At 39.3% G+C, this 25,077-nt stretch overlaps 1 protein-coding gene across 2 annotated transcripts in view; it reads right to left on the bottom strand.

Moving 5' to 3' along the window:
- IBTK (inhibitor of Bruton tyrosine kinase) overlaps positions 1 to 19,321 on the bottom strand; it is a 55,626-nt gene extending 36,305 nt beyond the window's left edge. Inside the window, exons 1-9 of one of the 2 annotated variants that reach the window (XM_015622460.3) lie at positions 19,127 to 19,321; positions 10,947 to 11,614; positions 7,592 to 7,688; positions 7,128 to 7,252; positions 6,162 to 6,272; positions 4,898 to 5,068; positions 3,689 to 3,806; positions 1,742 to 1,922; positions 412 to 535 (exon numbers count right to left, since the gene is read on the bottom strand). In XM_015622460.3, coding sequence (XP_015477946.1) covers positions 412 to 535; positions 1,742 to 1,922; positions 3,689 to 3,806; positions 4,898 to 5,068; positions 6,162 to 6,272; positions 7,128 to 7,252; positions 7,592 to 7,688; positions 10,947 to 11,270 — 1,251 coding nt within the window. In that variant the 5' untranslated portion in view covers positions 11,271 to 11,614; positions 19,127 to 19,321. Of the gene's footprint in view, positions 1 to 411; positions 536 to 1,741; positions 1,923 to 3,688; positions 3,807 to 4,897; positions 5,069 to 6,161; positions 6,273 to 7,127; positions 7,253 to 7,591; positions 7,689 to 10,946; positions 11,615 to 19,126 lie in introns of those variants that run through there. The other variant, XM_015622461.2, reaches the window with a different exon arrangement.
- Positions 19,322 to 25,077: the final 5,756 nt, after the last annotated feature.

The raw sequence follows: 25,077 nt of genomic DNA, 5'->3' as shown, positions 1-25,077 counted from the left end.
TGAGGGGAAGAGGAGGGGCAGGCACTGAGCTCTTCTCTCTGGTGACAGTGACAGGACCAAAGGAATGGCCTGAAGTGGTGTCAGGAGAGGTTTACAGCAAAAAGATTCTCCACCCAGAGAGTGGCTGGAGACTGGAACAGGTTCCCCAGGGAGGGAGTTACAGCACCAACCATGACAGAGTTCAAGAAGCATTTGGACAATGCCCTCAGGCACCTGGTGTAACTCTTGGGGATGATGCTGTGCAGGGCCAGGAGCTGGCCTTAGTGATCCTTGTGGGTCCCTTCCAACTCAGCATATTCTGTGATTCTGCGAAATTGATTATTTTCTCCGCATGATTTTGTCCTGTCTTATGTTTAAAGTCTGATTAATCACAATGCAGCCTGCTATATAATTATAATTATGGAAACTTACTCTTCCAGCTTCATCCAGTGCCAGAATGCAAGTCTTTTGACCCCCATTTTCTTTAAGATGCTGAGTATCTACTTTATATTCCAAATATCCCCCACTGACAAGAACTTTTTTAAGGTTCAGCTGTCTGAAAGAAAAAAAAAAGGTTAAATTAGTATTTCCCTATCATGTACTTAATGTTCGTTCTATGACATTTACCTTTTTCATTTAGACAAGCAGTAAAAAAATAAAGTTGAGGCAGAGACACTGAAAAATTACTTATGTTTAGTTTCATCCTACTGGTACAGTTAACCTAACTGCTAATACTACAGCAGACTATAACTTTTGCTTATTTTTAAGTATATCACGTTGTATATCTAGAAGCTCTTCACAAAATTCCATGAGTGAAAATCAGTAGATGATGTAGCTTTGATTTCATCATTACAAAACTTTATTCAACTATTCATCTATCCCGTCCCAGCAGGTCATTTCTCAGGGGTTTGCTAGGTCTTGGTTTCTAGCTGATCAAAATAATACTTGTTATCTTTTCTCAGCTGCTTAGTATACAGCACGGGACACACCATTAAGTCCCTACAAGTGTCAACACCTTCATTTACAGCCATGCAGAAATGCAGTATAATGTAATCATTAAGCTATAATATGTCAATAAACACTGTTAGAACTTGAAGTGAAGCTGAAAAACTAACGGGGAGTTATCTGTGAAAAATCTAATCTAAAAAAATCTATTCTAATCTGTCATTGCAACTAAGTAAAAGAGAACAGGATTAAATATTTTCTTAAATTCATGGGTCAAGAATCCAGCTTATTCAATAGGTTTCACATCCTGGTTTTAGCATTCAGACCAGATGATTTTACACCATCTTCCTCGCAACCTAAATTACTCTTTATAACATTAATTAGGAAATCCAGACCCCAAATTACTGTTTCAAAATCACAACATCACAAATAAGCAGAACAGCAGATCTGCAATATCTCTAACAAGATGTACTTATACAAATTCAGGGTAATAGAGAAAGAAGAAATACCAGCTTCAATGTTTTTAGATTTACAGTACCAAACATTTCTTCCTAATGTGCTATTTTAAGCATCTTTGGTAAATATGAAGTTTACCTTAGCCTCTTGTAAAAAAAAACCAAAACAATAAATAAATGAAGGAACAAACAAAAACCATAGTCCTAGTTCATATGAAAGAACTAAAAATGAAGAAAACACAGGGCACCACTGTATTTTCTGTACTCTATGCACAAAAATCTTTAAAATAGCTTGGAGGTATACAACTACAGTGAAATCTCCCCTATTGTTCTTCATGACAAATTAGAAAAGCAACACATACTTTGAGGCTATCTTTTTGCACTGATAGTCTGCAAGTAAATAAATATCTCCTCTTTCAGAAACACATACTGTAGCGCCATCACTTGCAGAGACCAGGGACACAGAGATGTCTTTATGGTGTAGAGCAGAGACTTGGCGAGGTGCAGTTACACATTTTTCTCCATTAGGATCCAGCAGATAACCTACAAAATACAACACAACCCAAAAAATTATTTGCCATTCCACACACTGTGCACTTAAAGGATACTTTATGATGCTACTTTGAAGAATCTTTAAATTCCAAAAGATCTTTTAGGTAGTTGGATAATTTCTCTTCAATATATTTAGACAAATGAGACCCACCACACCTACTTGTTAGTTCACCAGAAACACCCAAAAACCAAGACCTGATACATAAAAATAAAGTAAGGCATATTTGACAGGGAAGCTATTCAATGTGGTGGTACTGTTTTCATTCTAAAAAAATAATATTTATTTAATCATATGAAAATTTAAGGCAGTAGAAATACCATAACAGTGGCATAAACTACAGATTATTTCGGACATTGGAAGCCAAAGAAATAAGCTTGTCAAAAAATTTACTGTAACTGCAGGTAAGCATGAAGGCAGCAGTTACATGAAACAGAAAAGGTTGGAGCTGTAATGCAAGATCTCTGAAAACATTAAAAAAATTTAAGAAGGCCATTGCTGCTCTGTGGCAACAACAAACCTAACATCAGGAATCTCATACACGGCATAATCCTGTTTTGTGTGCAGGGCATTTATGCCTGCACCACAGAGCAGAGCAGGGTACAGAACACATACTGAGAAACAAGCAGCAGAGCTGCCTCTACAGCTGGAAGCAACCCTGCCACAGGACAATGTATGGCTATGCTCAAACATCTTATGGGGGAAAGGTTTACCACCACAGGTCTACCATGGTGCTCAGCTGACACAGCTAACATCACTTAGGATTCCATTACTGTCTCTCTACGGTACTGCACTAAGCCACATGCTAGCCAGAATAATCCCAACAACACAAGAAACCACAAAAAAAAAAAGCTTGTATGATGGCTGCATATAAAAAAAAGGCAAAAACAAACAAGAAGATATTCATTAGTAAGATATTTCTCTGAGAAAGACAAGTTTTTTTCACATACCTTTGACACCTTAACATAGAAACACAATTAGTAAGACCTGGAACCTGAGACCAGAGCTGATGCAGATTAACTCTTAAGTACCAGAGATAGATAACAGATTTGTTTGGACATAGACCCAAAACTGCAAAAATGCAAATCCAAACCAATATAGCAATACCTGTTTATTAAAAAAGATAAAAGCAATTAAAATGCCCCATTCATGCAACATATCAAGTTCACTAGCTGGTAATATGTTTTTATAAGGTTCTTTCTTGACTTCAGAATAAGACAGAGTTAACTGAAGATTCTGGTAATGGTATTGCTGAAAAAAATAAAGAAATTGGCAAGTACTTCACTTTAAAAAGTTAGTATGGAAAAAGTTATCAGTAGCATGTTTACAGTGCTTGATGAAAGAAGGACATAGGCAGGAGAGCTGAAGGCTAGTTTATAATTTATTAAAGGCAGTGCCAGCCAGATTGCTAGAAGGAGACAAGCATGCCTTAGAGTCATTTCCAACACAAACAGCAACGTTCCCTCAAAGTCTCCAGCAGCAGGACCACACAAGATAACTGGAAGGTAAGAGTTACAGAGTTCAAATGAGAGCTAAATCTGACTAGCTCCTATCATCTCAAAATGTGAAAGTAATTGGTAGGAATGAAAAATATTCTTCGAAAGAAGGATGAAGGGATGATGCCATCAGAAAAAAAAAAAAGAGAGAGAGAGAGAAAAAAGCTTCACCCAAGCTTCTGTTCTTAGGAGGAGATGACAGGTTAAGCATGAACAACATCTTTCAATGGCTGGGTTTTACTTTCAGAATGCTTCTACCTTACCTAGTTGGCCGCCATTCAGCCCCATGGTATACACTGCTTCCTTAGTCCATAGCACAGTATGGAATCTGCCTGCAGCCACTCCAATCACCATTCTACCTTTCAGGTTTTTTGCCTGAACCTAAGCACAAATCCAAAGTACATCTTAATATTAAGTAACAACAGGTGAATTTCACATGTACAAACTTCTGACATAATTTAACTCATAAAGTCATTAAGAATGAAGCACTACTATCAATCCACATACAGTCTAATAAATCAGGTTATTTCAGAAGTTTGTCAAGTGGGGCACTAGTGCATTGATAACAAAAAGAACTAAACTTTTGTATTATCTAATCAGAACTGGAATCAAGTCTCCTTAGGCTGTCTTGATACACTAAGATGTTGAACAAGACTGAACAGGACGTGTATAGCACAGCCACAGAAGACTCAGGTGCTGAAAAATGTCAGCTAGAAGTTTAAATTTGCACGTCCTAATGGCCTAAACACACTGCAGAACACTACACTACTAATTCCACATTTCATATTTAACTTGACCTTCCCAGATTAAGATGATAAAATCAAACCAAATACTGTGGATATAGAGCTATCATTACACTATTGAAAAACACATGGTATCCCAAAACACTATCCCATTGCATTTTGGTCATTCTTTTTTACTTTCACAACACGTTTTTCTACTTCAGATGAAGTTAAAGCTTCTTTACTTACAAAAAAAATAAAATTTTTAGATTAGGCACAGGAATACAGTTAAGTTGCTGATGCCCATACCCCCTCTTCCCTGTCACTACTCTTCCCAAAGCACTGACTTCAGTGCTTCCAGCAAAGGAGATAATAGTCAAACCCTGAGTGCCATTCAATGATTCAAAAGGAGTTACAAGCATGATTCTCAAGCGATACACACCTATTAATATTTCAGCTACAGAACAATTTGGGGAAGAGGGAAGGAAAGGGTTTTGGCAGTTGCACCTTGTATCATACTTCACACTACAAATTTTGGTAATTGTTCAGGTTACAAACTAAGACATCAGAACACAGTTAAGATCTGAGATGTCTGGTAACACAGAATCAAGATTTATCTGAACTCACATTAAACTTCACTGTTCTGAAATGTTTAGGAGTTATTTTTATAATCTTCATATTTTATTTTATGTTAAGACAATACAAAACAACTCCACCAAACAATTAAGCTTTGACTGATGCTACTTTTACCTGTCTAGGAACACTGCAATTAGAAGGAGGAGGAAGAATACCCAATTGATGGAAAGTATTCAAACCAAAAGTGTAAACATATCCATCTTCTGTTAGAACAACAGTGTGATCCTTAGCTGCTGCTATCTGGGAGCACTGATGACCAGTTAAGCCTTCCACAAGTCTTGGAACCTGAATCAGGAGAAAAAAAAGTTGATATAAAAGCATACTGGTTTGTTTTTAACCAGTGGCCATCTATGAAACTAAAGTTACACCAACAAAAAGTCACGACCAAATACTGAAATAAAAATAAAATGCATTTCAACACACAACACACTCATTAACATAACAACCACATCCAGTGCAGTAAAATGAATTACTTTAATTTGAAATGCTATCAGGGAAATGTCCTTTGCTATCAGGGTAGATGAATTTTAAACCACCTGTGCTGAAATCATATTGGAAACAACATCTTCAGGACAGTTGAACAAATATTAACTATTACATGCTATTTTAAATACCACAAACACTAAAGCTATCTCTCTCCAACACAGGATAATCCTAATGAAATTTCACAGAATAAGGAAGAAGTTCTGTATCTTTGAATCTTCATGCACTCTAACATGACTTCTCCTTTATTCAACTACATAACATCACAATTTCAAAAAGTAATTTGAAAAAAAATCCTAACTTAACAGAATTGCTTTCTCTAAAAAAAAAAATAATTAGAGCTCCAGTCTCCACTATAGCATTCAGCAACAGAATATCAAGTTCTACCAGATACTTGATATTATAATTTTTTCTAAACTACTGTGCTGCAAGATAAATGCACACTATGAGGTAGGATAAGATGCTTAAGAATTGTATTGTCATCACATCTTAGTCTTCTTTCACTTGAGCTGCATAAAAGCAACCCTACCATCTCTCTTCCTGCCACTACAGCTTCACATTACTGTACTGCTGTTTGTCTGCCAAAAAATATTTGCTTCCACTTATCTAGCATCAGCTGGACTTTAAATCAACTCAGCCAGAACACAAATTTGACCACAGCATCTAGCTATGAAGTTAAGTTATAATTAAATGCACATTACTCTCTGCCACCTCACTGCTAGCACTGAAGAAGTTTTTCTGTTACTTGGTGAGAAGCAAGGGGTTTGGTTTAAAATGAACGGCAAACTCATTTTGAAAGTACACTGATAGAAACTCTAATTCCCTTTTTAGACTTGCTGTTAGAGATAAAAGAAACATCATAGTAGACTATAAGAAATAACACAAGACAGCATACCAAGCATGTTTGTTCATCACCATGACCCAAGCGCCCTCCTTGACCATGTCCACATGTATACACTTGACCTTTGTGGGAAAGGAACACGGAGTGGAATTTGCAGAGTACCACCTGAAACAAGAGCAAAAAATGGATGAGGAAGATGCAACACAGGACAAGTTCATTTTCCTGTAATCTGAAAACATCTGCCATAAGTACTTTGTGAAGAAGTTCTGCTTTAATAAAGATATGTTCATGAAAATACAAGATACTGGTATTAAATCATAGGATACTTAAAATACTTGCTTTGAACACACTATGCACTGCCTTAACCTACCTTAAGAGATCAACAGTCTCAGTTTATTAAAATAAGATCAAGCATGGCCCCATAGGCTAACAGAAACTCCAAAGATTGAGTTTTAAGGTCCATGATGCTGCTTCAGAAATGCCAAAGAAAACACGTTAAGACTGCAGCACAGACTGTCTGCCCTGAATGTTTGCTCAAGTTGTACTTTAACTTTCAAATATTCTCAAACTGAAGTCACAAGAAATTATTAGAGACAAAGGTAATGCTACATGTAATGTGCTTAACAGTGTATGCTGCTTTGAACACAAGATGAATTTTAATTCAACATGTACCAAGTATATTCATTATTCCACTTCAGTTCAGTATTGGAGTTGAACCAGAAGTCAGTAGCTCAAAACGATTACAGAAGTATCAAGATTCTGAATGTATTTAATGATATACAAGCCATATATCCAAAGTAAATCATATAAGACCCCCTGTTCTCTCCACCAAAACAGAGACCCACAATTTCAGTAATGGTGATTGGGGTTGCAGGGAGGTAAGGAGGTGGGCAGAGAGGAGAAGGCTCCAAGAACTGCTTTTTCCATGGAAATCTTCAACATTTGGTAACTCCTTGGTTACTTTTTCCCCCTTACACACCCCTCACTAAGAAATGTGCCTATGTAATACTTTAAGAATACCTGTTTAATATACACGCCATTCCGAGGAAAAAGGTCCACCAATTCAGGATGGTGTCTACCCTGCTGACCACCATGACCCAAAGTAAAATTTATATTGTTTCCCCAGGTGTAGACTTCTGTGGGATCTGTGTAATGAAAAAGATCCTCTTAGAAGCTTGTCATTTACCAGTGTTGTGCACATTCACTTCAAAAAACAACAGCTATTATTTCTATCTAAAAATTGAAGAGGAATTGTTTTTTACCTAAAACTGAACTTTAAAAACATTTAACATTATAAGAAGTAAGGTGCCACGAAAAATATTCCAATATTATTGTACAGATGATCAACATAAGCATCAGGCACGAAACAACTTATGAAGTGCCAATTAAAAACAGAAAATATTGCATACACTGGTACATACAATTAATACGTTGTTGAAACAGATCTCACTGCAAAATATAAATTAAACTATTTTATTTCTTACCGGTTTTCTTAAACACCACATGGATAGGCCTATCTTTCATCACAAGATCCAGGGCTGATAAGCCTTCTTTATCCTGAACATACAGACTAACGCCATGCTGAAAGAGGAGACAAAAAGAACTGAAGTTAATTTCAACTGCACAGCTTGAAGTAAACCAGGTTAAATCTCTAAGAAGCAAAACATATCTTTAATTGAAGTTTAATGCTGATTAAAAAAACCCTTCAGATTCAAGTAAACTGTAAGCAAATCTAAAAAAAAACTGAAAACACTGCAAATCTGTCTGCCATGTATACATCTTGTTGATATATTAACATGGATTTTATTGTCTCAACACTGACTGTTCAATAAACTGTAACCAGCAAAACACAAAAGAAACAAATGTGAAAATAAAGCACTGACATCGAAGAATAGCAAACATTCACCAGAAATTAATTTACCATCTTCAAAGGATGCATTTTCTTAAACTGGCATTCTACAGAATCAGTTCTGACAAGCTAGACAAGTGACAAAAAAACCCCCAACTACTATTACTTTGAAAACAAGCAAGGAACAGAGTTTCACAGTTGCTGAGAAAAGGCAAGATCACAAACAGCCAGGAAAGAGAGCATTAGAGAAGGTTCAGAAGCACAAAGCATGAACAGGTCATTCTTTCAGAACTTAGACACAGACCGTCTCTGAAAATACCATTTTCTCAATACAAGAGTGCTGCTACAGCAGCACTGATTTTAGGAAGGAAGTCTAGTGTGATCAATCACCTTCCAAAATGGAAGAACTCCAGATGTCCTCAAATAGAACCTAATGGCCAACATGTGTACCTGAGGTCATGGCTAATACAAAGGAAACCTTTAAAAACTTCACACATAACAGGTAACACATTAAATACAACTTTATTTAGAAAAATGTTCCCCAGAAGAACAACAGCATACATTATCCAAACTATAAAGACAACCCTAGTGCAACAGGGCAATGATTAGTTTACCATATGACAGAAAAGACTGATCTATTTTTATCACTTAGATAGCTGGATATTCTTCATTTTGGAAATTGCTTAAAATATTCACAAGCAGACAGAGGCTGCAGGGATATTCACATGGTCTGAATTTGTGAAAAAAAACTCCAATTGCTTAGTGGCAAATCTTGTAGTTAGATACAGTCTGAGAATAAGCCAAGACTGCCTCCAGCCCTCAGCAGAAGTCATTCATCCACACTAGTTTAGGAACTCGGGCTGATTCAGGAGCTAGTACTGTTTAACATCTTGACTAACAACCTGGATAATAGGCTAGAGTGCTGCTCCCTCAGCAAAGGTGATGATACAAGACCAGGAGGAGTGGCTGATAAATCAGAGGGTTGTGCTGACATTCAAAGGGACTTTGATAGGCTGAAGCAACAGGCTGAGAGGAACCACATAAAGTTCAACAAAGGGAAATGAAAATCCTGGCCCTGGGGAGGAACAACCTGGTAAACTGGTACAGCTGGAGGCTGAATGACTAGAAAGCACCTTAGTAGAAAAGGACTTAGGCTTCTTTTAGACCACCAGATGACCACAAGCCAGCAAGCTCAGAGTTAAGAATGGCGAAAGCATCCAAAGCTGCAGGTGGGAGTGTTGCCAGCAAGCATTACTCAGCACTGGCAAGCCACAGCTGGAGTGCTGAGTTCAGGTCTGGACTCCCAGACAGAGAAGGACATACAGGAGCAAGTTCAGCAAAAGACCACGAAAGTAATGAGGCATCTGACATTCAAAGAGAAGCTGAGAGAGCTGGGATGCTTAGCCTAGAGAAGGTTTGGGATGGGGGAAGGGGACAGCAAGTTTTATCATACAGAATAAATACCTGACTGGAGGTGAGGGGTAGTAATCATAGTGATACCTAGTGGCAATGGGCACAAACTAACATATAAGACATCCTGTTTAAATCTAAAACAAATTTTAATTGCACTGATTGTAAAACATTGGAACAGAGATGTCTGATGCTCTGCTCAAAATCCAACTGGACATAGTCCTGAGCAACCTGCTCTAGCTGACCTTGCCTGAGCTTGGGGGCTAGACTAGACAACCTTCAGAGACCTCTTTCTATCTCAGCTATTTCATAATTCCATTCTATAATCAGTTCCTGTTGTTGCTATAATACCTTAAGAACATATCATTTTATAACACAGTACAGTAGACAGACTGCAGTTAAGGAACTGGAAGACAGAACACCCTCCACGAGTTGTTTTGTTCTGCTTCTTAGAAGAATATCAGCAGAGCTGGGTAGCAAAAAAAATCTCATTCACTTATGTAACTGACAGAAAAGTAAAAGACATTGGGGAAAACTTGTACAGGCCTCCTGTAAGCAAATATCAAAGATACAGACAGGCACTAGAGGATTAAATGCTTTTTCATATATCATGTACACAGTTTCTAGTTTTCTAGAGAACAGAATCATAAGTACAGTGGTTATAAAAACATCTACTTTTTTCAAGTTTAATGAAAGCTTCCCATTCCGTAAGGGGACAGCACATGAAATAAATATTTTACAGTTATCAGACCTTCAAGAATAAGAAACTACCAGTTAAACAGTCCACCATCTTTCTGTCTGAAGTCTTGTAAAAAGCAGAGAGTTATGTCTACAAATGACTAGTCACTGTAATTTTAAAAGATTGCATTCAAAATGGAAAATTCTCAGACTTAAAAGGTTTGTTTTTAAACAACCCTGAACCACATATATTTCATTTTCTCACATGGTTAAAGAGACACTGAACATCTCAAACACCTCTTCTCTTTGCTCTACTTGTGAAAGGAGGAACAGAAGAAAGATCAATCAAAAATATATGCAACTTGCTAAGTGGATGGGAAGAAACGGAAATTGTAAGAAAGAAATAGGGAGGACTGAGCAGAAGCTCTGGTTTAAAATACTAATGAAATGAAGATTCACTTAATAGAAAACTCCATATCTTGTATTTTTTATCTCTTAAATATAACCTTTCTAATTATAACTCCATTTAATTTTCCCTTATTTTGTGTTCTCTAACATCAATTGATATAATTACTGCAGAGTCTATTTTCAGAGTATCTTTAGTCTGATCACTCTCTTACTTTTTAAGCTCCTGACACTAATATCATCCACACAAACAAGTGTTCAAGGATGCCCACAATTAATCAGGGATCCTTACTCAGTGCTGATTTCTGCATGGGCAAAGGCAGACATCTGTATGAACAGAGACAACTTTCAAGTAAATCAATGCACTGCAATCTGAACACAGTATTAAGACAAGCTTCAAGAGGCTTTCAGTCAAGTTTAAAAACACACTTTTACATAAGCAATACAACTCTAAAAATGTTAGATGCCAAGGAAAACTACAGTTGCAAATGACTCACCTTCAGTAATGACAAAACACAATCAATGTATCCATAAAATATGCTTCTGTGCAAAGCTGTCCATCCAGACTCTTTGTCTTTTGCCAAGAGATCCACTCCTTTGGTCTCAGCCAACCAGTCCAGCACACCTTTTTTGCCACAAGACGAAGCAAGATGTATAACGTTTCTACCAAAGGCATCTTTGATGGTTGCAGCATTGTAGCAGTAAGAAGAGAGAAAGGCCTTGATCTGGCCTTCACTTCCTCTGGTGACTACAGAAATAACATCCAAAGCATGCTGTAGAGATCGACACTTTGAAGTGCACTCTGGCATATAAGAATTCATCTTCACTTCTAAAGCTGCTCTTCTCCTTAAGGGGAACAGCCCTTAAGTGTATCAAGGCACTCCAACTCAGTACACAGCACAGTGCCTTAGAAAAATTGTAATTCCAAGGATGTAAATCCAAGTTTATTGAGCTGCCATTAGAAATCTTTGTACTGTTATGTTTGGCACTTGATCCAAATAAATATTTATAAATATATATTTTTAGAAGTCTTATTTCACCATCTTATATAACAAATATTCTTGTCCATAGAAAATTCCAAAAGTGAACTACCTCTAGAGTGCAGAGGGGGATTCCCCCTCCACACTACCTTATTCTTCTAAAACTCCATAATTGCAAGGGAGACCTGAAAGAGAACAAACCAGAACAGATTAGTTAACAAAAACCATTTTCCCCTGCAACTGTGCAGATTTAAGTGCATATCAAACTAGCAAGTACAGGACAAGACAATGTGACAAGGGCTGACTTACCTGCCTCATGCCATCTGAGCTAATAAGCAAACATTTAGTCAGCTTAAAAAAGCATTGCTCCCTTCCCCACCCCAGCCTCCAAAGGCACCTCCTACCTTTCTTTGACTTAAATTGTTTAGGCTACAAAGCAAACTAGATCCAAAAAACTTTGCTTTCCCAACCTCAGGGTCCTCAGGATCCTGACTGTTTAGTGTCTAATTGTAGCATTACTTCATGATCAGAAAGCAACAACTGAACAAAAAGACTGCATGAGGGGGGAAGCCATCCACCAAAAAATCCCCCCAGCTGCCGAGTAGGCCATGGCTAACAGAGGCATTGTTACTAACACGGTAGAAGGAAGGAGGGACCACCAGTCTCCACAGCCACTGCAATAAAAGGATTATGTCCCACTTTCTCTTCCCTGGCCTGAATGCCTACCAACGTCCCTACTAATTCTAATCTGCAGAATCAATAGGAAGGCTCCTCTCCACCACTCCCAGAGCTGCTCACAAAGGTGAGATGGAGGATGACATCAAAGCAAATAAAAGCAGCTTGTACAAGAGACATGAATTCAAACTGTTAGGACTCATGCAAGGCTAAGGTCTAAAGCTCCTGAAACAGGCAAGAAGAAATGAAAGTCTCAATTGGAAGGGGTAAGGGAGAAAGAAGAAGGAAAAGGAAGCAAAAATAAGAATTCTTCATGAAAATATATTCACAGTCTAGGGCATACAGCACTTCTGCTTAGCTGTGCATATTTACCTTTAGCATATACATCTTTCTCTGGCATCCCTTTTCTCAAAAGTAGAGGCCTAACATAAGCACTCACCTAGCCTAGGAAATGTGTGCAGTTATAATCAGAAGTGTCACAAGAAGTGCAGACTGCAATATAAAAATCACACACAAACCCAGAAAACAGAAAAAGTGAACTACATGTATCACTACATGCATCACTAATTTAGTGTGAACTATTAAGAACCCCCCCCTAAAAAAATCACACTTCAGTCTTCCAGATAAAAGTTTCAAACTGAGTGTAACAGTATTGAGTTCATGTTTTTGTTCACTGTGCAAAATTGCAATTTAAAGTTGTTCTACCTGCAAGTAAATAGTCCAAGAGAAGCTGAACAATGCCATCCTGAAAGCTAAAGAAATAAAACTAAAAAGGTTAACAAACCCTCAGAGTGAGGAATGGGAGAGAAGGTGGGAATAAGACAAGTACACAAACCAAAAAAAACACAACAAAGCAAACAAAAGTCCCCCATCCTACTCAGCTTAGCAGTCATTACAAATGTTCACATCCTACTCCTTGACCCCAACCTCATCAAAAAGGTTGAGCTTAGCTTCCATTGCTTTTCAGCCACTGAATGTGTAACCATATTTTCTTAATATCTTTATTTGCAAAGAGACATCAGAAAAATATGATTTTGTTTGGAAAAGGGAAATCTAGTCCTCCTCCTGTTTTAAGAATCAAGATTTCCACAAAGCTTCAAGCAATCAATTTAGAGCAAACATTAGTAATGGAATCTAAACATTTAAGAAAAAAAAAAATCCAGTCCAGAGTATTTATTTAAATCTCTTGTAACAAAGCCTTCAACAATTACTTTGCCATCTCATTCAGAAGGGTTACAATACTCAGATGCAAACCTATAGACTGGAAGTTGTTCAGTGTATACCTTCAAAACAAGTTCAAAGAACAGGCAAATGAAGAAGAAAAAAAATAAAATTTTTTATTCACTTCAACTTAGTCCCTCATCCCAAACCAGGGGTAGCACTCAGAAATCCTTCCAAGACTGGAACTGACCGCAACTGCTCAGCTTACATTTGTCACATGAAGCTTCAGTTCACTCTACAGGGCATTTTCCAAACAACATACAAACTTCTGCAGTAGCACAAAAAATTTATCATATATGTGTGTGGACTTTTGTCTTCTGACCTTCTCAAGCTTCAGACGATAAAGAGAAGTAAATCACTGTAACAGGTTTGGAAAAAAGGTCTCATTTCAAGAACATAGCTTGACTTGTTGCTCCAATGAATCAAAGTGTAATAGGTAACTATTAGCACACTCAGACTGCCAGCAGATCAAACACCCTTCTAAAACTAATAATTAAAACCAAAACACTCTCCAAAAACTAAAACAAAACAAAAAACCTACAAAAAACTCCAAACATTTTGCCGTCTACAGGAAAAATTTATCACATTTCACCAATATGACACTAGGCAATAGAATTACGTTGTGGAAGAAGTAAAAATTTTATGCATGCCTTGTAAAGCACATCTTAAACACAGTTCATTGTTTAAACACTATCAATGCTACACAGGAAAATAAAGGTAAAGATAAAAAGAACATTAAGAAAAATCACTCCAGGGAGACATAAAATTAGGTTGACTAATCTGTTAAGCTGGTATGAAATGGTACCACCGCCCAAGAAGCAGTCCTGCTGTCTGTCCTCTGTGCCATACCTTCCTCTATGCAGATCCACACCTATCTAAGGCACTGAACTGCATGAGAAAATGATCCAGAAGAAAACAAATCCTGAGACTTGTGCCATTACAAGAAAGGAAGAAAGAAGCTGGACAAAAAATTACTGAAGGCTCCTGATCTCCAACCTATCAAATACCAAAATAATGTGAATAACAAATCAAACATTAAAAACAAAAAGTCTGCTAGTGAACAGAAATACAAGCCTGTCTATCACACACTAACTCCATCACGGTGACATTTACTGCAGCTATGTGAAACTTGACTCTACTGAATTATTTCTTCATAAGTCATTCCAAACCAGCCTTTCTTTACTATAAACATTACAAAGCTAGATACTATATTAGTAGATTGATAAATATACCCTGAGCTCTAGACGGAAGGCTGTAGATCAAGTTTTCACCGCCCCACAACTAAGGCTGTCACACTGGCAACAAACACTGCCACATTACAACAATATCTGAAAAAGGGTGATAATTAGAACTGACTGTTACACAAAGGAAGTCCTTAAGATAAATCTTAATATTTCAGATTGCGGATTGATGCTCAGGTCTATGTCAAAACCTTTCTGCTGCCAAATGCTTACTTCTGGTATATGGAGTCCCTCATGAACAGTGAGCATCTAAAGCAAGCACAGAACAGGAAGCACCAGCATTTTTTAAACTTTGAATCAAGATGACCTAGAACACTGTATCCTTTTGATTATTGAAGATATTTCTGTAGGCTTCTCAGCACAAATCACATCCATATTATAATGCCAGTGTCTTCCTAATGTTAAAGCTAAATAAGTAACATTTTTATGATGCAGTAGGTATTATTAGCAATTGAAATTATTTTAAAGAATTGATTACCAATTAACATTACAGAAAAAAGTCACAAAAAATGAAGGAATTAGAGCAGTGTTCAGAGTACTGCAAAGAGATTTTATTTCAGCAGCAGGTGGGTTTCTAACCCTCAGAGATATGAGCTATTTATTATACATGTACACGGCCCAGGAAAATTTAAAAGACTGAAACCGATTTGGAAGCAATCCTTTAGTATCAAGAAAGTATTTGTGGTACCTTGCCTTCTTCAAGTGGGTAGGTAGAGCTGTCTCACTCAGCTCTCCCCCTCAGAGAAGGCAAAGCACCACTGCACCAGAGCTGTCAGACATCCTCCAAGAAGGAGTGTGTCAGATGTGTCATCTGACCCTATGGAGGCAGAACTCCTACAAGTGAAAAAAAGCGGCTCTCTCTCTACTGCAGATGTCTCAAAAATCTGCTTCTCTGAAGAAGCCACTACAAAAATCAAAGCTGTCACACCTCTCCTGAGTATGAAGTGAACAAAGATTCTACAAATACCTTTGTGACTAAGGATGATGGTGATAGATTTCATTTCCTGCAAACAGCAGACATGAAATCTCAAAATGTGGGAAAAGCGAACAGAGTTGGCAGCCTCCCACTATGAAGTTCCAGAAACCTCTCTGTGTATCATATTCACAATCAATATATTCCCAATTTTCTCTTTTTCCAGAAAGCATTTCCACAGAGGTTTCGGTGCCCTCAGCTCAGAGGTACAAGGAAACAACAACCAACCCTTGCCTCATGGTTAGCAGTGTCAACATTAAATGTCAGTTTCCAGCATCCAGTCTGATTTGATTCTAGAACTCCCACCTGTCTTATACTCAACTATTAGAGCTACCAAAATCAGGCTGACATGGATGTGGGTACTGGTACCAAGCCAGCAGCTGGCAGCTGCTGTTGTGCCTTTTTTCATTTAATACAGGCAATGGTCTTACATGGAAGTGAAAGAGAATACAGAAGAGATTCAGCTACTCAGAATTCAGTGCCACTCAAAGACAGATTGCTGGGTTTGCATCTTCAATGTGCACTGCATTAAAGTAACTCAATTGTCAAATGAGTCACATGGCCCTGAAACCCATCCTTTAATAAAAGCATATTTCTCAAGACCTTAAAATTGGCATAACTTCATTCCATTCACTGCTTTTCTCTCAGAGTTTATTAATTTATTTTTAAGTGTTACTAGTTTTACGAAATACCAGTCACAACTAAAATGCACATGGTGAAAAATTACCTAGCTCCCCTAATTTGATTCTCCTAAAAAAGAAGTAACTAATGTTTTTCATTTTTCATACAAAAGAAGCCTAGTGCTTTCCCTGTCAATCCTGACATCCTCCCTTTAAAAAAGAATAAGTAAAAAGAATATGGCTTTTCTGAAGGTACTAAATTAATTTTCTTTTCCTTTTGATAATAAGTTGCTAAGTGAAGTGAGAAATGACTGGCAACGCCACATATTTCAGGAAGGTTAAGTCCATCCTTATAAGGGTATTTCAGTATCTTAAATATTTCCAGTGTGGAATGGAAAGGGGTTCTTTTTTAAACAAGCATGCTGACATTTCTCCTCTTTGGTCCATTCGCATTTGTTTCATAACATCACAAAAGATCTGTAACCATAACAGTATGGAAACCCTGAAAATATTTATACCCAAAGCAAGCTTCACTACACAGACTACTTGATTAGTAAGCTAATAAAAAAAGGCTTACAGAAATTAAGCCATGGGAATTTGCTATCACGTTACCATTTTTCCAGTTCTTTCTATTGATTATATTCTTACCTAAAGATGACTTTCACTTATGCATCTTAAAGTAACAGTTTAGAATATAACAAAAGCAATGAGAAAATTGAGTCTAGGCAGCAGGCTTAGCACTGGTACTAAGCAAGACATCCTCAAGGAAACACAGATGAATTCCTAGATATAGAAAGCAAGTACACCTTTCAGGTACAGGTAGTACACTGTCCTTTAAAGAACAGGTAGACTATTATTAGTCTATTAGTTAGACTAATCCTGCTCAGATCGTATATCCACAGACAGTTTAACCTGTCCAGAAATTCCTTGTACATTTGTTGAATGGGCAAAAATCTACGCTTTCCAACTCCTTGAACACAAAATGTATTTTACAGGGAGAAAAGCGATTGAATGTACAAGGAAAAAACAAGCAAATCTAAGTTATGCAGTAATTAAAAGTGGTTTAGCAGCCTGAAATTCCCACAGAGAGACCTGTACAAAAGAAACTTCTTCTTGACTATATAACAGGAGCATTGTGATACAAAAACAAGGGCTCTGCTCTCCTCAATTCGCAAAACATCAGACAGAGTCCTGCTTCTAGGTCAGATAGCAAGTTTTACCAGAAGCAAGTAAAAAAATAGCAAGTAGAGAAAAACTTGGAAAGAGTCACTGGATACCAGAATGTTTATGGAACAATTTGCTGAATACAAGCAAATTGGATCTCTTTTCTCCTTCAGCTGTGGCTTCAGCAGACCACCTAGAGCCTTTGAATAAGGTGTCTGTTACACAAAGAAGAAAAATCTAAAGTCCAGTCCATTTTACTCTTGACAGAGGGCAAAGTAGTCATTCATTCAAATTTCATAAAAGACACAGATTATACATCAGGAAGGATTTTCAAATGACAAATTGAATGCACGTGAGGCTCTCAAAACTGGCTAGACAGCAAGCAAACTGCTCAAGTTACAAATAAATGTGACCTGTCCAGAAGTAAAGCTACAATGGAAAACCAACTTGCTTTGAAACACACCAAATTCCACCTTGCCCACTATGTCCTTTGGGCCACAGTACATCCAGGCTACTTCATTTACTGGGATAGGGCCTCCATGCCACCACTGGGCAAGGTAGACCCCAGCACAAGCAACCTTTAGAGGCACTCTCCAGATTTTCTGTAACTTCCTCTTTCACAGCAACAACAGCATAAACCTTATCAGAATGAGACCTTCAGTGATCCAACAACCCTAATTCAGTTGCTCCTAGCTGAGCTAAGCAGTACTGCCAATTAAAAGCTAACACATCTGTCCAAAAAAAAAAGACCAAAATACCATTGGTAGCTAAATTCAGCTACAAACGTCAGAGCGCATCTCTCAGCTGAGAACCACTGTACATAAACAGTATACTATGAAGTACTGTGCTGGGCTTATCTACAAATACTCAGGACTGCTTATGTTTAATAACTCAATAATATTTAAAAAAAATTAAAACAAAGCGGTATAGACAAAAGTACAGTGAGTGCAGCTACAGTCACTTCCACAATTCATCAAGCTCTTGCTACAGGCTTTATTGAAACAGATATTGCTAAAGGGAAGTTAAACACAACAAACCACAAGTGAAGCACAAGAATTTCACCACACTTCAAATTATATCTCATAAATCCATCAAGGACTTTTCCATTTTGGGAAAAAGTGACGTTTTTGAATTAACTGTGAAGTTCTGGTACAGTTTTATTGTAGACTACCCACACCAGATGCTGGTGGGCGATTATGTTTTTTGTAAACCACCAACTGTGACCAGTTTCCACGAAGACAGACAACTACACTGACCACGTAACCAAAAAAAGAGTTGTGTGTCGCCTGGGAAAACCGCACGGAAGTATCCTTTTAAGATAACTTCGAAACCTCGCCTCTCCAGCGCTCACTGTGCCGGTCTAATCCAGCAGCACCGTGAGCTGCTACCAAAAACAGACAAGTATCACCAAGAAGGCGAGAAACGCGACAGGCGTTCCCTGAATCCACAGCTAAGGAAACCGGGCAAGAGGCTCCTGCCAGTGTCAGGGTGAGGGAAGGTCTGAAGTGCTTCAGGGAGCCAGAGAGGTCAGGGCAGGCAGAGAGGCACGGGGCCATTCTGACTTCCACTACACGCGTCCACGTAGTCGAGGAGCGACACAAGAGACTTATTGACACAAGCGGCAGAGCCACGAAGCCGGTCACCTCCCATCCTACGTGGCCGGCTGCCCTTTACCCTCCCTGACTGCCTTGCCCGGAGCTCTCCCCATTCCTTCAGCCTCCCACCGCCGCCGTCCCGACCCCTCCGACAAGGGGATCGCCCCCCGAGCGGCTCCCCCGCCGGACGCACCGGCCCGCCCCTCACCAGTCGCTAGATGAATGGACTCGGGCGGGCAGGGCGGGACGCGCGCTGGGCAGCGCGGGGGCTCATCCTCAGTGACTCCGGGGCAAGGCCAGGCTAAAGATGCGCAGCTGCTACCGCGACAGCTCCGCCGGCGACAGCGACGGTGACAGGCGGGGCCCTCGGCTCACAGCGGGGCGCATCGACACGACCGCCGCACCCACGAACAAGCGAAACGCCGATTGGCCGCGGCACCGCTGCACCTCGCGCACTGATTGGCTGCGGCTGCCGCCCCGACCCCGCCCCCCACGGCCGAGCCCGGATTGACTGACAGGCGAGGTCAGGGGGACGAGGGGGCGGGGTGAGGGGCGGGGCGGCTGTGGTGGTGCAGGGGTTAAAGCAAGATGGCGCCGTGGGTGTGGGTTGGAGGTTATCGCTCCTTGTCTTGGGTAAAGGAAGGGCTGGAGTTATCGGGACAGCAGGAAAAGGGGGAGAGCTGAGGGGCCTCCTTCTGGCAGTCTTTCTGGGAGAAGCACTGTGTCGTGCTGCGAAGGAAGGGATGGGTTTCTGGCAAGGAAACACCTTCCTCCTGGAGGACTCAAAAGCAAATAGTTAAATAGCCAGCCTATGGGTTCCCAAAGTAAGGGAGAGAAAGTGTGGAGAAGGCTGTACCGATTCAGACTGTGTTAAACCACAGAAGTTTCTCTGACAGAGCAAGTGATCTAGTATATCAGATAGAGCTTGATTTTTTGTGAGGCTCGGGGCAGTCTGGTAAGCAAACCTGGTGTGTGCACAAGGATTTGCACACCTGCTCTGGTAACTACAGCGGGTCACTCCAGGAGGGCTCTGTTCTTTCTGGTGGATGTCTTGGATGATGCAATAGGTGGCACAGATTACAAACTAATCTGGAACAGGATTAGGGTGTGCTGTTTAAGGGCAGGAAGCTGGACCCAAGACAAGTAGTACCCAATGTGAAGTACAGAAAAAATACAAAACTGTATTTAAAACACACATCACCTTTAAAAAAAAGAAATTTATGTACTTTTTCCAAGAAATAAATTAATGATGCATTGATGTTAATGTAATGGCCAGAGTTCCTATCTGTTTTTTAAAATCACAGTATTATCCCATGCAGTGTAAGCATTATGACCTGAAAATAACGTAGCTCTCTTTAAAACCACAAAACAGTTGAAAAAAAAGTTCTTCAGTAGCAGTTCAGTTTGGGAAAGATGCAGTATTAGTTCTATTTAGGTGAATCTCAGGCATTTTTACCTCTGCCATCTGACTCAGTTAATGTGATCTATACAATTTGCTCTCTGATTTTTCTCTGTATAAACATTTAGTTTGCCAGCAGTCATTCACCACTGTAACTAAACCTGCGAGCTGTGTGAAATTTTCCCAGTGATAGCTTCTTAGTGCTTCAGTCACAAATGAAGGTCACAAGTTGGAGGTGGCCTTGCTCCAAGTCTGCTGCCAGCTGGCCTATGACCATCTGGGGAGATAAGGAGGTCCAAATACAGCTGAAGTCATTTGTAAGCAATGCTTTGTTTCATAATAGCAAATTTAAGTGAATAGCCTGTACAGATTTTGGAGCAGCAAAGAGCATGGTGGAAAGGTGAAGAGGCTTAAAGTAGAATAACATCTAAGATTCTATATGAAAAAGATAATTTCGGGGAGCTGGACTGCCCCTCAGGTCTTTCATAATAAATACTACTGTAAAGAATAGAAAACTGCAGCAAGGGACACAGAAAAGTGGGAAAATAAGAGTCATGGATAGGAACTGATAGAGTCCAAGTCAGGCAAAACCTTGACAGAATAACCAAAGGTTTTTAGCAATGGTTTTCTATGCAAGAGACTGTTTCTATACAAGGACTTTTAACATATTCATGGAAAAATAAGATATGAACTGCTTTGCCTTTTATTTATTGTTTAGGTTTTTCTAATTGACCCCAGCTTACAACAGTAATAAAAGTTCCTGGTATCTTGTACTGCCTCTGCAAAAGCAGCAGCAAACTAATGAACACCGTTCACAGAACCAGGATGCTACAGCTTGGTTTGCAGATCTATGTTGAGATGTTAAAGTAATATTGTAAAACAAAAGTAGCTCGAACAGGGTAACTTGAGCCTCTGTTTAAATTACTTGTTTTAGTTTGGGTTTTTCTACTGTGAAAATTACAACACTGTTGCATAAAAACATACCATTTTAAGTCTTTTGGAAAAAAATTACAAGATGTGGAGATGAAAAGCCAGCAACAAGTCACTGAAGAGTATATTTAATTCAGTAGTCCAACAGCCAGATTTGTAAATTCCCGACACATGTAGCATGTGTCTGTCAATAAAGAACTGTTCATATGGCTTTTTTCGGTCTGTGATGAAAAGATCTGAATTATCAGAAATAAACATGTAATTATAGGAAAAAATATGTCTCTAACTGCTGTTGTTACTTTTTATAGAAGCTGTAGACTTAAATCCATAAAAAAGAAAGGAAGAGTGACACTTAAAAAGGAAGACCAGTATACTTAGCCATCTTCAGAAATTGAGAAGGAACATCAATTTTGAGCAACTTAACTAGCCTACAGAGTGTATTTTTGTCTTAATATGCTTCTCAATTCATTGACTGTTGAAGAGTTACAGATTGACTGTGCTCTAAATGTGTGTACTCATTTAAGGTTAGGGGAGATAAATCTAGGCTATAGGGAGGACATTACCCCATTAGGCTGCTTTCTGGTGACCTATTAATCTTATCCATCCATCCAGTGTAGTCTGCACCAGACTTAGGCTACTGGAGGAATTAGAGGAGAAGATGTAAGTGACATTAAGGAAATAAAAGAACTTTGTGCTTTAGTCTATCTGAAATTGATCCTGAATGTTAAAAAAAAAAAAAAAGGTGATTATTTTTTTAAGTCAGTAATCAAAAAGTTCAGTCTATATATCAAAAATGAAAATAATTAATCTTTTTTCTTTTCAGCTATACTAAATGTCAAGTGACAGATTTCTGCTTTTACGGATCTATTTATGTGCCTTATCTGGCCTAATTATTACCAGTGCCCTCTGGAGCCTTGAGTAATAACTGTTATTAGAAGCAGTAATACTCTGCTGAACAAAAAATTAATCAGCTCCAGGCTTAACCCCTGCTACTAAAAAAGTTTCTCATGATCCTTCTCTTTAATGAACTTGGGGAAAAAAAAAAGGGTTATGAAACGCTAGAAAATTTATATTATAGAACTAATAAAGCAAAATTCAGTGTAACACCTCTTAGAAGGGAAAGCTTACCAAAAAAAGTGTCTCCAAATTTATTAAAACTATGTGCATCTTGCTTTAATAAAGCTTATCCTCTTACTCAGACAGGATCATTAAATTCTTAATATATAACAATCTGAGAAAAGCATAGAGAAGTCCAAGGATCATACAGCTTGGAAATGACAATGGTGATGGATATGAGCTTCCCAAACTGATCAACCTACTTGGGAGTTCCCCCATGAAATAGGAAATAGAGATGTGGTGAGCATCCAGGAGCATTCTCAGCAAACCCCGGCTCTAGCAATGCAGGTTCTTCATCTTGCATGATTGGGAACACTTCCATGGAGCTGTCCCATGTCAGAAACTCCAATATCATATCTCCTCTTTAGCTTGCAAGATTTCCAACTTGTCTAATTAGACCTTGGGAGCCTTTCTGATGCCCAAGGTAGATTTTCTTCATACAGACTTTCCAGCGCAAATCTCAGAGTCTACAGCCACGGCAAATAACACTTCTGGTCTTTGGCAGTCTCATAGAGAGGCAAGAGGAAAGATCATGGTGGCTAAGAGAAGAAGAGGATCTGTTTCTATCTTCTCAACCTGTGGGAACAGAGAGAAGGTGCCTTTCTTGCCTTATTCCAATGACAGGAAAAAAAGAGATTTTTTTTAAAAAAAACTTTTGTAAAGACTAGGTAAACGTCCTGTTTATGGTACAGCAGGTTTTTTTTTATTTTTTTTCTGTCCATTTCATGCCCAGATGCAGCTCTATTGGTAGTGTCCCTGAACAAGACATCTGACACCCACTGTGGCACTGAGCCTCAGGTATAGTGGCCATGCTGGCCGTGTGATGCAGCCGCACTCAGGCTGGGTGACAGAGGGCAGAGGCTTGGGTCAGGACATGCCTCCCAGCACTGGGCACAGCAGGAGACAGCCTGTCTCTCTCTCAGTGTGCCAGTGTGATCTCTGCAGGAGCTCATGGGCCAGCTGAAGTGATGCCCGGAGACTGAAATTGGATGTGGCACTTGGTGCCATGGTTTAGTTGAGGTGTTAGGGCATGGGTTGGACTCAATGATCTTGAAGATCTCTTCCAACCTAGTGATTCTAGGCACATATTTAGAATTATGTGTAAATTGTCTTGCTCCAGCTGCATGACCAGGGATGCCAGGAGCAGCTGGAAGCACCACTTGTGTCCATTCCTGTAGCAACTCACTGCTGTCTTGGAAGGTGTTGGTTCCCAGTAGCACTGCATTAAATAGTATGTTGGCAAAAATAGCATGGGATTCCCTTCCATCACCTCCAGACAGGTCTCCTCTGGCCTTACCTTACTTCACAAAATGCTCTCTTGCTATCAGAGTGTTTGATAGATAAAAAAATCCTCTAGAGAATAAAATCTCCAACACTACAACAGACATACCTTTGCACTTACCTTGCAGTGCCATCTACAGTCGAAAAAGTCTTGTAACACTCAGATGACGCCACAGTGTTGTTCAGTTAGCAGGCAATTCTGCAACAAAAACTGTGGCACTGCAGTTTCCATTGCAAGTTGAGCTTGTGAAGTGCAGGCTTGGAACTCGAGGCATTTCTCTTGACCTAGTTTCAGCTGTGCTATGGCTTGCTAAATATTGCATCAGGCAGTGGGAAGAATATTCATCCTTTTTCGCTCCCACCGTGGTGTGTCTCTATGTACAATCTAAATAAGCACCTCTGCTGGGACTGCTGAAAACAGGAACTTAACTTTTATGTTTTAAATTCTCCTTTGTACGAAGCTGTTTGTGACCACTCTCTCCCCAGCTGAGCAGAATCGGAGTGGCCTGGGTTGGAAGGAACCATAAAGGTCATCTCGGTCCAATCTTCTGTCATGGGCAGGGACACTTCCCATGTAGACCAGGTTGCTCAGAGCCCCATCCAACCTAGCCTTGAACACTTCCAGGGATGGGACATCCCCAGCTTCTCTGGGCAACCTGTTTGAGGGCTTATTCACATTCCCATAAATTATTTCTTCCTATTGTCTAATCTACTCTCAGGTTGAAGCCATTCCCTCTTGTTCTTTTAAGTAGTGTCCTCCTTTCTTTCAGGCTCCCTTTAGGTCCTGGCGGGAAACAGAAGTTGGAATGCAAATAGGACTCTCTAAAGTGGGTTGAAACCTATGAATGATAGCTGTATAAGAAACAGTAAATATTCAATACCTAAAATTTGAGATTCAGTTTTTAGTGTATGATGAAAGTGCAAATGAAGACGCAAATAAAACTATAAAAGGGTGATTAAAGCCTCCTTTTTCCACAATTTTTAAGACATGTAGAATCATAGAATAGTTTGGGTTGGAGGAGACCTTAAACATCATCTCATTGCAGCCCCTTGCTGTATGCAGGGACACCTTCCACAAGACCAGGTCAACTCTTATCCAGCCTGACCTTGACCAAACACTTCCAGAAATGAGGCATTCACAGCTTTTTGGAGTGACCTGTTCCAGTGCATCACCACTCTCACAGTGAAACATTTCTTCCTAATACCTAATCTAAACCTCCTCTCTTTTAGTTTGAAACCATTAGACTTTGTCCTATCATTCCCTGATAATCTCTGATAATTTCCATCTTTATGGAGGCTCATAAACCTCTTTAGGTTCTGCAAGGCTACTTATAAGGTCTTCTTGGAGCTTTCTCTTGTCCAGACTGAACAGCCCAAACTCTCTCAGCTTGTGTTCACAGGAGAGGTGCCCCAGGCCTCTGACTGTCTTCATG

Source organism: Parus major, chromosome 3 (assembly GCF_001522545.3).
Source record: "Parus major isolate Abel chromosome 3, Parus_major1.1, whole genome shotgun sequence".
NCBI classification, from domain to species: Eukaryota; Metazoa; Chordata; class Aves; order Passeriformes; family Paridae; genus Parus; species Parus major.
The sequence above is the reverse complement of the archived record's forward strand: the minus strand, read 5'-3'. Positions and strand labels throughout refer to the sequence as shown.